The following is a 13,938-nucleotide window of genomic DNA, read 5'->3' as shown; positions in this document are numbered from 1 at the left end:
AACATTCGATAAATATGTAAATGCATGGATATTGTGCAAAACCATATAGATCCACAAAATAAATAATCCACTGGAGGCAAAATCCACTACTTGGAAAAAACATCATTATACATTTCCATGTTAAGTTTCTAATAGGTAGTGCCAAGATGAATCATCTGCACTAGATTCAAATAAAACAGTTACTAGCAAGTAAGGTCTATTTGAAATGGTCACTTTTTAAGCCACCATAGCATATGATGCAGACTAACTCACACAACATTATGTTCTAGTATAGTTTCTTACACAACAGAGGCTGAAAAGGACGGACTGTATTTCTTACTCTTTTGCAGCAAAGCAAATCACATGTAATGCAATTTTTACCAAGCAAGAACTTCTATGTGCAAGACAAGAATATCACAGTATCATTGGGAAGGGGCACAGTTCTCATGTCAAGCAGCCATGGAGACATACAGTTTTACTGTGGCAACTCAACAGAAGTTTGTGATGTCTGATTCATGGCTGGTGGAAATAACTAAATAGTCCTTTAGCGTCCAAGAGCTTTTCTTCTGGTTGCACTGATTCTACCTATATACGAGCTAAGCTTAGATGACTAGTCTTTCCAAAATTCATGGTTCAAAGCCAGCTGGGGCAGGAAAGTCTGTAAGACTCTTATTTCCAATTCATCACCAGAAAACTGGAAAAACTGGCACCTTGGCTCAAAGTGCTAGTCTAGGCTTGAGCAAAAAAGCTCAGGGACAGTGCCTAGGACCTGAGTTCAAGCCCCACAACCCACCCCCCCTCTACCCACCTTCCCAAAAAAAAAGAAGAGAAGAAGAATCTCTGGTTACCCTTTGCTCAGTTTTCCCCAATGTAAATGTCTTGCAGAACTGCAGGCAGAACTGTAGGAATACAAGATACAAAACAGTATCCTCACTACAAGGATCTTACCCCTTGCCTTTTGTAATTGTATTCACCCCCCTTCTACCCCACTTCTACCTTGTAAATAAATGACTAGGTTTGAAATGTAAAGATCATTCTTGCTTGTTTGAAGAAAAACAGAAGACCTAAAGAGACCTCAGGGAGATAAGCTACTATGGTATTATAGGCAAGATGTAGTAACAGCACAGTTCACAGTGGCAAAAGGAAAAGTAGAAGTGACCAGACTCAACAGGCAGGGAGAAGTCAAAGTAGACCACTCTCCATGACTAACTAGAGAATCAAAGGTACAGGTGTGTAGGTTTCCAGATTACAATTAAAACAATAAATGAGGAATCGGATAATGATGCTAAAAGTCTGTTAAGAATTCTAGACATAAGTTTCACAAAGAGACTAAGGGCACCAGAGACAGGACAGGATTAGTTTCTTAGAAGCAGGCCCAAAGGAGATGTCTTAGGATCCACTCAATAACAAAATTTGTAACACTTAATGTCTCAAGACAGTAAGATAGAAATAGAAAAGATTGGGGGGAGGAGAGGAGCCTTCCAGTCAAAATGCTAAAAAGTAGTATTGTTCTGATTTCTACAAAATGGACAACGAGTCAAAGGTCCTAAATTGCTAAATACACTGTACACAAGCAATTCAATTAAGTGGAGGCTCACTCCCCGCCTTCCTCCAGGGTCAAAGACAGGTTTTATCTGGAAGAAAGCTTTACCATACTAAACAAAACAGTTGATCAATGCCAGCGGTGAGCTAAGAATTTCCACAGCATTCTCAATAATGTTCATTATGTACTTTTTAAAGTCTACAAATACGAATACACTGGAAAAGCAGCATAATACAGCAGCTAACATCAATCTAGACCACTTAAGATTGTAAAAATGTTGTTGACAGCTTCAAAGATAATGGATATCATTCTAACAAAATACACAAAGCTTGTCCTTGAATAAGAGGGTGGCTCATTTTGAGGCACATCGAAGTAAGTTTCTTGGTGTCTTTTATGTAGCTCCAAAATTACAAAATCATCTTAGATCTCCTCAAATATGTACTTTCATTCAGCTTCACTTTAACTTACATTGCTAAATGTCACCACCACCACCCCCCTCCCCCCCAAGCATTCACTCACTGAAGAGGTGACTGGGCCATTAAGCTGAGATAAGAAACTAAAACACCAGCCTCAAGGTCAGCCTAACGATAAAATCTCCAGTTAGAATCCAGTATATTATATATAATGTTAAGTAGCATAGGAAGTGTGTGGGGCTATAGGATGGAAACCTAATCCATGCTGGGAGATCAGAGAAGGTTTCCAAAGGAGCTATTTCCAAGAATATTCAATTATGCCACCCTCTAAATCCACTTTCCGCAAACACTAACCAGATTAAAAAAAAATAGAACAAATCTACTCTGGAGAAGGACTGAGAGAGGCTGGTTCCTTAGAAGACAGGGATGCAAACATGTTCTAAGACAGGCAGAGGAAGAGAAAGAGCAGTGTCCTCTTACAAAGTACTCCAAATCACAGGGTATAATTAGAAGGGTGAATGGGTACATGGAAAACAGAGACCAGAAAATGGAAAGTCTCAGGAGTTCCTGTGCTCAGAGGAAGGACAATTCAGAGATGCAATATATGTGAGAAAACAAGACTACCCAAGTTCAAATCCCAGGCCCAATCCTTACTATGTAGATGACCACAGACGAGTTATTAATGCCTACATCTTTTTTTCCCTATGGGCAAAATGGGGCTGTTGTAAATTCTTATTTCATGACCCAAGTGAACAGTACATATAAAATTCCCATGGTGATGTATAGTATGCGAAAGCACTCAATAAATTGTAGCCAAAACTATTGGTTTTAATAGTATAAACTGTAAGCATAAGCCACCAGGACCAAGATATTTCTCTGTACAACCTAGCCCTTTTACTTAACAAAATATCTATTTGCTTAAGTCTTATTTCCCTTAGTAGATACTGTTCCATCTCCCCTCTGTATAGAGTAAACTAAAATCAATATATTGAATCTTCAAGGCAATGGCTTAAGAACTAACTCTAATAAGAACTAACAGCGAATATACAGTAAATATTCAACAATTTTTGCTAACATCAATAAAACCATGCAAGCTCTTCTAGGTAATATACAAAAGATTCAGCAATTTTTAGACTATCTTGAATTTCACAAAAATATGAAAGGCATAGCACACACAGAAAATCAATGAAGTGTACTTGGGCAAAGGCTATTATCAAACAGGCATTTTAATGAGTTCTCCCACAGTGGAGTCCTTCAGCATTTCAAAACCCTAAGGATCTGAACAGAAGAATGCCAAGGCTAAACTCTAGACAAGGTCATGGTATTCGGTTAAAAAAAAAAGTTAAAAACAAGGGACTCTATCTTGAGACTCAAGCATAGAATTTAAAAAAAAAAAAAAAAGGAAAGAGCATCTAAAGCTTCAAGTATGAATTTCCCCAGGGACAGAGGTAGTATGAATTGAGTATCTGGTTCAAGGAAGAAGGCCACTGACCAGGACAGAAATTCAGACTAGCACGGACAAAGAGAATACACGTTCAGATTAAAATCTGGTAATACAACGAATATAACAACAAGCAGACTAACTTTTTAATAATCATGAGAAGATATATTCTGGAAACATTCTAAATAAAAGGCTACTTCCTAGTCTACTTCATTTTCCCAGTAATAGTGGCAGTTGGCAAAAATGCCTGCAAAGATGCCTGCTAGATGGAGGCACTGAATACCTATCAACTAAAGCATACCCAGCTTGCAAGGTTTCCTTTGAAGAAACCTGATTCTACTACTAATGTGGAAAATACATCTTCTTTCAACTGCTTCAAGTGTCACTCAGGAGGCCCTAGATATGGACCAGGAGTTCTTCTAGAACAACTTACCTGATAGCACCATAAATATGGAGTAAGAGGTAAGTAGTAAGTTTAGTCCACTTCTCTACTTTTCCTATTTGAACTTAATTGGATCAAATGTGTTTATTCATATTACATGTGATCCCAACTATTCCCTGCAAAGGAATTTCAGGTCCCCTTATAATTACCAATGTCAGGAAGATCATTCATGATTATTCAAAGGGAAAGAACACTGAGCTAAAGGTCAAAGACCTTAGGTTAAATCTTAGCTCCACCTGTGTAACTGTAGACAAGTCATCTGAACTAAATGCCTACAAGTGCAAACAGATCTGTCATCTATTTTACAAAGCTACTTTTGATTTATTTGTGTGAGTGTGTGTGTGTAGTTAGGGTTTTTTGTTTTTTTTTAAGATTTCAAAAGATAGCACTTGTTGGCAGTATTGATTTTTCAGATAATCTCCCTGTCTAACCTAGGCTGTCCTCAACTCAAAACACTCCTGTCTCAGTCTCCCAACTGCTGGGACTACAGGCATGCCCCATTACCAAGCATATAAAAGTTCCTAACCAGAAATCTGAAACATGTCTGCTTGTTTGTTTGTTTTTTTGGGGGGTAGGGAGGGGTCAAGAGGAGAAGGAATAAATGAATACAGAGAGAAAGAGAAGGAGAATATAGTTATTATATTCAATGTACAAATGTGAAAATGAAGCAAGGTAACTTGAAGGTATGAGTAGTGTTGGAAAAATTGGGGAGAATAGATGATACTGATCGAAATGTATCATACTTAAAAACCCATTTTTGAATTGTCATATAATTACTTAAATTTTTAAAGAAAGTTCTTAGCAAATGGTAGGCATTAAAGCATTTAAATGGCTTTTTTTCCCCCTACACTTGATATTGGACTTTCCAGATATGCTTATAAGAGCTCCCCAGATCAAAGAGAAAGTAACCAAGTTCCCTGGATTTAGAAGATGCTAAAACTAACTCAATAATGATCCAGAAGAGTTTTCTAAACCTAGGGAACAAACTCACCTTTTGATTTCTAATGAAATCAGATATAATTTTTTTCAAAATATTTTCCAGCTTCAGTTGGTTGAACAGATACATGTAGCTGACAGTACATAACTCAGGACAAAAGCAACCCAAAGGGAAAGCCAAACTACAGTGAGGGTAATAAGCAGAGCGATCTGAATCACCTACAACTAGAGAAGAGGAAGAAAAACAAGGTAAAACTTCTCTTTGGTTAGTTTTGTTTTTGTTTTTGTTTTTTTGCTGGTCATGGGGCCTGAACTCTGGGCCTGGGCGCTGTGCCTAAGCTCTTCAGCTCAAGGTTAGCGCTCTACCACCTGAGCCAGGACGCCACTCCCAGCTTTTTTTTTCTGCTTATGTGGTACTGCGTAATCGAACCCAGGGCCTCACGCATGCAAGGCAAGCTCTCTACCACTAAGCCACCTTCCCAGCCCAACAATTCACTTTTAAAAAAATGTATAAGATAGCTATACAAATATATCAAGTGCTATAAATAGCCTTGTAACTTGAATAAAATGAAGATGCTAAAAATAATGCTGTAGAAGAATGTTAACACAGAAATGTGCTCATGACATAATTAAGTTTAAAATGCATATTCCAAAAGAGAATGTTCCCTATGACCCACTTTTTTGTGCTTAAAAAAAAAAGCCAGATGCTTGTGACTCACACTTGTAATCCTAGCTACTCAGGAGGCTGAGATCTGAGGATCACAGTTCTAATTCAGCCTGGGCAGAAAAGTCCACCAGACCCTTATCTCCAATTAACCACCAGAAAACTGAGTGGAGCTGGGGCTAAAAGTGGTAGGGCACTAGCCTTTAACAAAAGAGCTCAGGGACAGCACCCAGGCCCTGAATTCAAGCCCCATGTACAGGAAGAAAAAAAAAAAAGACTTAAGACATATGAACCATTCCTTAGCAGCTCCTAAAAATTTAACTAAAAAACTGAAACTAAAAGTTGGGCGTAGGTGGCTCACGCCTGTCATCCTAGCTACTCAGGAGGCTGAGATCTGAGGATCGCGGTTCAAAGCCAGCCCGGGCAGGAAATCCGTGAGACTCTTATCTCTAATAAACCACTAGAAAACCAGAAGTGGCACTGTGGCTCAAGCGGTAGAGCATTCACCTTGAGCTGAAGAGCGCAGGGACAGCGCCCAAGCCCAGAGTTCAATCCCTACCAAAAAAATAAATAAAAACAAAAACTGAAACTAACAAATTCTACGAAGTTAGATACAAGATCATAAATATCAGTTTTATTTCTAACTATGCACTGGCAATGAACCATCCAAGAAAAAAATTAAGAAAACATTTCATTTATAATTTTTTTAGAAACTAAGGAGTAAATTAAACCAAGTATAACATTCGTACACTAAAAACTGTGGAACACTGTGGAAGAAATTAGAGAACAACTAAATTATTGGAAATACATCTTATGTCCTTTATCTGGAAGGGTTTTTTGTTGTGATAGTGTAAAGATGTCAGTAATCCCCCAAGTGGTTGTAGATTTGACACAGTCCTTATCAAAAACCATTATAGGTCAGGTGCTGGTGGCCAGGCCTATAATCCTAGCTCCTCAGAAGGCTGAAACCTAGAAGATCAAGGTTTGAAGAAAGGCTGGGCAGAAGATCCCTCAATACTCTATCGCCAGTTAACCAGCAAAAATGCCAGACTGGAGGTGTGGCACAGTGGCAGAGCACCAGCCATGACCAAAAAAAAGCCAAGCCAGAGTACAAGGCCCTAAATTCATTTTCTGGGATTGGCACATACAAACACACACACACAAAGACAGACATTTTTGCATAAGTATTGAAGATGATGCCAAAATAGACATGGAAATTCAGGGATCTCAAATAACCAAGACAATCTTGAAAAAGAACAAAGGTAAAAAACACAACTCAACTTCAAAACCTACTACAAATTATAGTCATCAGAACATTGTGGTACTGGCATAGGACAAACACACAAATCAATAGAATGGAAATGGAATGAAATGGGAGTGGGAATACTAGAAATGGAAAAAAATGGAATGGAATGTCCAGAAACAAATCTATTATCTATGCTTGACTGATTTTTTTTTTAAAGAGTACCAAGGGGGGGGGTGGGACACTATGCTAGAACTATATTATTACTTGCCAAAAAAAAAAAAAAAGTTGATCCCTTACCTCCACCTAAATGAAATAGATAAAAAACATAAAGTTTAAGCCAAGTGCCAGTGGCTCATTCATGCCTGTAATCCTAGCTACTCAGGAGGGATGAAATCTGAGGATCATGGTTTGAAGCCATTCTGGGGCAGGAAAGTCTGTTAGACTCTTATCTCCAATTAATCACAGATAGAGACAAAGTGGCACTGTGGCTTAAGTGGTAGAGTGCCAGACTTGCACAAAAGGCGGCTTGCCAGGGAAAGTGCCCAGGCCTACAGTTCAAGCCCCAGGACTGGCAAATAAAACAAAAAAAACAAAAAACAAAGTTCTCAGAGGAAAGTACAGGAGTAAATACTCATTGTATAGGATTTGGTAATAGTTTGTTAGCTATGATACCAAGTGCATAAGTAATGAAAGAAAAAATAGGAAAATTAGACTTCAAAACTAAAGCTTGGGCTGGGAAGGTGGCTCAGTGGTAGAGCACTTGCCTTGCATGCATGAGGCCCTGGGTTCGATTCCTCAGCAACACATAAGCAAAAAGAAAAAAGCCGGAAGTGGCACTGTGGCTCAAGTGGTAGAACGCTAGCCTTGAGCTGAAGAGCTGAGGGACAGCACCCAGGCCCAGAGTTCAGGCCCCAGACCGGACGCCAAAAAAAAAAAAAAAAACCTAAAGCTTTCTGTACATCAAACAAGGCCATCAAGAAAAGACAAACTACGTAATGACAGAAGATACTTACAAACTATATATCTGCTAAGTATTCACATATGTAACAAAACTTAAAGGACTCCTAAAACTCAACATATACATATGGTAGCATATTCGGCCACAAAGTAATAAACTATTGGTACACGTACACTTTCCTTTTGGGATAATGAAAATGTCTTAGAACTAGATGAAGCTAATGGCTGCACAATACTATAAATATACTAAATAAATATTCTAAGTGAGTGATGGTTAATTTCATATGAACTATACCTCAACTAATAAATATTAAAAAATATTTTTTAAAAAATGGTCTAGGGCTGGGAAGGTGGCTCAGTGGTAGAGCGCTTGCCTTGCATGCCTGAGGCCCTGGGTTCGATTCCTCAGCACCACATAAGCAGAAAGAAAAAAGCCGGAAGTGCGCTGTGGCTCAAGTGGTAGAGCGCTAGCCTTGAGCTGAAGAGCTGAGGGACAGTGCCCAGGCCCAGAGTTCAGGCCCCACGACCGGACCCAAAAAAAAAGGTCTAAAAATCTAAGGTATTTTATTGTATTTTTTCTTCCTGTTTTTTCTTGTCTTTTTTTCTAAACCTAAGATATTTTAAATAAACTTATTTTCTATTTAGAAACTACTACAGACTGTTACATAGACTCAAAGAGATTTGATCGTGGCATCATTCAAAAAAACTATTCTTCAAAATACTCTTAATGACAATATTTACAGAATATTGTATTTCTTACCAGCAGACTCTTTCCCATTCTGCTTTTCATAGAGGGTGCCCACAGACATCAAGAAAACAATAACCAGGAATACTGGAATTCTCCATGAGCCAGCCAATGATGCTGAAAATTATTAAGAATATTTTTAGTGAAATAAACACCTAGAACTTTCTTTAAATAATCAGTTTTGAAGACTTACAGAACAATTTGTTGCATATACTTAATAAGTTATTTCACTATGAACATATTTTGAAAGGCCATTAATTAGACAAATCTCAATCCAGGAATTCTTCTAGGTTATCCATGCTCTCTGGTCTTAAGTATGTACCAGCCCATGCTTCAGGGGCTTGTGTCACCGATGGGATTTAGTCCCTCCTAAAGCACATTCAGTTTAAGACCACCCCAAATTCAAACCCCACATGTGAGCCCAAATGAACAGAATCAGGCATAGATCTTCAAGTCACGAAGTCTGATCTGACTTTTCGAAACTATCACTAGGCATGAATTCTTTCAAAAAAAAAAGGATCAAAGAGCCCTCAAGAGCACAGCAAAGGCTTCAATGTATCTTCCTCAGAAAGTCAAGAAAAAAATGTGAACAAGTCTCCAAGGGTGAGGTCTCTACATCTAACCACTTATATGTCCTTGAGTTCCATCTACTACCTTACAGACAGACATACCTGCCTGCTTCCCTTTTCTACCTTCCTCAAACATAAAACAAGTCAAATTAGTATTCCAATAATATTTTGTTCAAATCAAAGTCTAATCAAAAAACCATTTCAATCAACTTTTTATTTGTAACGGTTTTGTTCTAAAAAATATCTTTGACTACCTACTGGATAACTAAATTTTCTTTTAAAATTAGAACTTAGTATTTTCAACAGCTCAGCCATTGAAATATTGAGAACAACCATACATCATGTATCATGCTAAGACCATCATTCTACAACATCGCAGTAGCCACAGAGCTAACAATGAAGGGTTTCGTGTAAGAAGGAACTCACTCAGCAACTTAGACATCAACTACTACTCCTGTTGACTAGGGATTTGTCTTTTGTAACGCTATTCAGATCTGACAGCTACTCCTCACGGTTACAGAGATCTGCTTAACACACTCTTTCACAGGACACAGTCCTTTAAATATGAGATACAGGCCTTCATATTTTATATCCTCATTTCCATGTGCTCTCTCACTCCTGTCTTAGTCCCTGGCTCTTACTCAAGGTATACATCTCTGGTCCCTTTGACTACTTAATACACAGAAGCACCTCTAATCCTTGACTACTTATCTGTATATTCTATAACACTGACATACGAAAAATGACTGTGACAGTTAAGTGTGCTCTACTTCTTACTATATACTTACTTTTAAAGGGCTTTGTTGAAATAGGATATGTAATGTAATTCAAAGCTTGACATTTAAAAAAGAGTACACTTTAATTGAGCAAAGACTTGAGCATGAATTGGGAGTCTGTCAGAGCCAGAAGACATTCAGTCTTCCCAAAAGATCAACATTTTAAAACATATGACTTTTCATTAAAAATTAATGGGAGTAACACATAAGATTCCCCTTTTTAAAAACTTTTACACATAACATTTTACCTGTAACATTACAGAGAACTCACTTTACATTTTAATCTTAAATGTAACACTACAAAGAACTATCCCTTATATAATCAGCATCTGCTAATATTAAACTGGACTTAAAAAAATAAGGAGGAAGAAGAACCCACCTAAATGAAAAAGCAAGATAATCCAGACAGGAATTGAAACTGCTCTCAGATAGCGTTCAGTGCTGGCATTCCACTTGAATGAAACGGTCAACACATAGCCAACTACCAAAGTCCAGATCTTAAATAAAAATGAAACATGGACACAGTTATAATATATATAAATATATATGTAAACATGAAGATGAACATTCAATTATACAACATTTGCAAGTGTCTACATCCCCTGAGTGCTCTAGACATAACACTAGAAAGATGAAGGTGGTTGGTGGTATTAAAGGAACATACTTGATTCTTTCTCCCCTGTTTATTCTGAAATGAACTTGATCTCATACAGTAACACTTAAATATTTAAATGTTTAACAAAAATACCCAGAAACACTTAAAAAGTTAAAATATTCAATATATAAGCTAGGCATGAGTTCCATCTTGTGGAATTCCTAAAATTTTCTCTGCCAATTAATGCCTAAAGGGGGAGAGGAGGAAAGCAAGTTTTCCAAATAGATTAAATTGCCATTTTAGCCTGTTTGTTACTATGAACGCATCATTTCTTAAAAGTAGAAAGGCAGCTACCTGAAGTGTGACACTGCCAGGTAACAGGTAGTTAGAATCTACGTTGAGGTTCAGGTACCAGTTGAAGAATTGATGCCTGAAAATTTTACCAGCCAATCTCCTCTTCTATTCTCCCTAGAACTAAATACCTACCAGCACTTAAGCATCATCCACACTGACCAAGAAGCATTGTACTCATAAAATGACTTAGGGAATTGTAACCAATTCACACAACTACTTAATAAAAACAAAAAAATTAAAAACCGCAAAAGAAAAGAAATATCACCGAGTGTAGCCTACATACCACATAAACTTTGCTTTAATAGAACATTTACAAAAGAATAACTTGAGCACCAAGAACTTATTAAAGTAAGTCTGAGAATATAAAATTCAAGGTTGACATGAGCCTTGGGGGAAAAGCAAATTAAAACCAAAAAAAAAATTAGGACTTAATTCTGAGCATGGTGGTGGGGAAAAACGGTTGGCACTACTACAAAGATGGGAGTGTCAGTCACATCTTCAATAAAAATTACTCATAGGTGTTGGAAATGTTCATAGTTTCTGTCCTAAGAATTCAGCTTTGGACTTTATCCTTACAAAAACAATAGCCTTTGGAAAAGCTTTTACTAAAAAGGGGCTAATCAGAGTGTGATCAAGTATAGTAGAGAGGTAATTTCCTAAAAGATGGGCATCTGGAAAATAAATTAACTATCGATGTTATACAACCATTGAAACTGTTTTTTAAACAAAGAGTATATAGTTTTAAAATTCCTAATATGACATAACCCCAAAAATAAAAGATACATACAACAAAGCCACAAATGACATAACCACATCTACCAAATGGTGGAGGAAGGGAAATGAAAAAGTAGTAGTTGTATTAGAGGCTGGGTATGTTCTTCTCCCACCCTCAGTACTTGAACCCTAGGCCTCAAGTGGACAAAAACCATGTGCTCAACCACAAATTGATCCTTTCACTTTTCTGTTTTCTTCCTAATTGCCTTTCTCAATATATATAATGAAAAGAAGACTACAATACTTTTCTTCCATCAGTTCTATCAGGTGAAACATTAAAAATTAACTCTACCAGGTGAAATATTAAAGAGCTCTTTTTTTGGTACTAAGGTTTAAATTCAGAAATTTGCACTTGCTAAGGAGGTGTTCTACCACTTGAGGGTAGAACACTAAAGCACACATCAGCTCAAATCTATATAAAGGACATGGAGTTTAAGCTCAAGGTCCTGAGTTAATATCCTAGAAGTGTAAGATCAAGCAAATTAACCTCAGAAATTCAAAGAACTCAGTATTTGATTGTTAAGCTCAAAACAAGCAGTGAGTAAAATAATACTATGTGCCACGGAACTAATTTAATCCTCCTATCCACGAAATATGTACACTCCACAGATTAAAGAACTGAGATTTCAAAGAAATGACTTGACTACCATTACACAGCTGGTAAGTGACAGGGCCTGAATTAGAATCTAAAAATCTGGCTCCAAAGTCTGCTTTCTGCACCATAAGGATAGAAAGTGTAGTGCTAGAAAAAATAAAAGCAAAGGCTGCTTCAATTTTTATAGGGAAAAATTTGGCCAATTGCAACTCTAAACTGTGAAAATCAAAAATGACCCTCAGTAAAAGGGTCAGCATGTGACATACAGGTGACCAGCTCTCACACATTAACCAGTTACTTAGAAGACCAGAAAGCAGACTAATCATACTCACAGAGTACACACAACAGAAGTGAGATGACCTACAATGATTCAAAAATATACCTTACAACTGGACCAATAGGCTAATTCAAATAAGATTAGACTTTAATAAAGAGAAATGCTAAGTCTTAGTGATATAGCTCAAATGGTAGGCAGATGTAGCTCAAATGGTAGGCCTACAAATAGGGGGTGGGGAGGAAGGGATCCTCTTTCAGTATTATGGACTGGTGTGTGTGTGTGTGTGTGTGTGTGTGTGTGTGTGTACGTGCGTGTGTGTGTGTGTGTGTGTGTGTGTACCAGTCCTGGGGCTGGAAGTGTGTGTGTGTGTACGTGCGCACCAGTCCTGGCGCTGGAAGTGTGTGAGTGAGTGTGTGTGTGTGTGTACGTGCGCACCAGTCTTGGCGCTGGAAGTGTGTGTGTGTGTGTGTGTGTATACACATGAGCACCAGTCCTGGGGCTGGAAGTGTGTGTGTGTGTGTGTGTGTGTACACATGAGCACCAGTCCTGAGGCTGGAAGTGTGTGTGTCTGTGTGTGTGTGTGTGTGTGTCTGTGTGTGTACACATACGCACCAGTCCTGGGGCTGGAAGTGTGTGTGTCTGTGTGTGTACACATGAGCACCAGTCCTGAGGCTGGAAGTGTGTGTGTGTGTGTGTGTGTATACATACGCACCAGTCCTGGGGCTGGAAGTGTGTGTGTCTGTGTGTGTACACGTGAGCACCAGTCCTGAGGCTGGAAGTGTGTGTGTCTGTGTGTGTGTGTGTGTGTACACATACGCACCAGTCCTGGGGCTGGAAGTGTGTGTGTGTGCGCGCGCACGCGTGCGCTGGAACTCAGCCTGGGTACTGTCCTGAGATTTTTTGCTAAAGATTAGAAATCTACCACTTGAGCCCCAGCTTCACTTCTGGCTTTTTGTGATTAACTGAATATACAAGTCTCACGGACTTTCCTGACCAGGGTGGCTTTGAACAATGATCCTCAGATCTCAGCTTTCTAAGTAGCTAGGATAACAGGTGTGAATTCTTTAAAAAAATATTTTGAAATGTTTCCTCAGAGAAAAGTCACAGAAATATATTCATTTAGTTGACATAGCCATTTGTAAAAGTAGTGTATAGAATATAGTAAACATGATTACACAATTACCAGAGGCTAAAACTGTTTATTATAGTATTCTAATACAAATTCAAAGCTAAGAAAAAATCCGTCATCTTATTTTATTGCGGGGGGGACGCCTAGTATTTATACTATAGCAATATCAGAAGCAAAGCCAGGCACCTGTGATTCACACCTGTAATCCTAGCTACTAGGGAGGCTGAGAGTAGAAGGATCGCGATTCAAATCTAACCAGGACAGCATAAAGTTCTCAAGACCTACCTCTAAAATAACCAGCAAAAAACAAAGCTGGGAGATACCAGGTACCGGTTGCAGATACCAGGTACCGGTCCGCAGAACAGCAGATCGCCAGGAACAGAGAAACCTACCAGCCGGGATTCTCCACGAGGATCCCACCCCCATCCCTAACTCTCCACGGGAGCGGAGAGGCTCCATCCCGCCAAAGCCGCCCGGCACCAGCAGCAGCGAACCTGTCGGCA

The 13,938-nt window shown here is 38.5% G+C and overlaps 1 protein-coding gene across 1 annotated transcript in view; it reads right to left on the bottom strand.

Annotated features, from left to right (window-relative positions):
• Positions 1-13,938, bottom strand: part of Tmem245 (transmembrane protein 245) — a 106,248-nt gene that overhangs the window by 78,392 nt on the left and 13,918 nt on the right. Inside the window, exons 2-3 of the mRNA XM_013023229.1 lie at positions 10,091-10,208; positions 8,382-8,483 (exon numbers count right to left, since the gene is read on the bottom strand). Coding sequence (XP_012878683.1) covers positions 8,382-8,483; positions 10,091-10,208 — 220 coding nt within the window. The remainder of the gene's footprint in view (positions 1-8,381; positions 8,484-10,090; positions 10,209-13,938) is intronic.

Source organism: Dipodomys ordii, unplaced genomic scaffold (assembly GCF_000151885.1).
Source record: "Dipodomys ordii isolate 6190 unplaced genomic scaffold, Dord_2.0 Scaffold67, whole genome shotgun sequence".
NCBI lineage: Eukaryota > Metazoa > Chordata > Mammalia > Rodentia > Heteromyidae > Dipodomys > Dipodomys ordii.
Note: the sequence above shows the minus strand (reverse complement) of the source record. Positions and strands in the feature narration are given on the sequence as shown.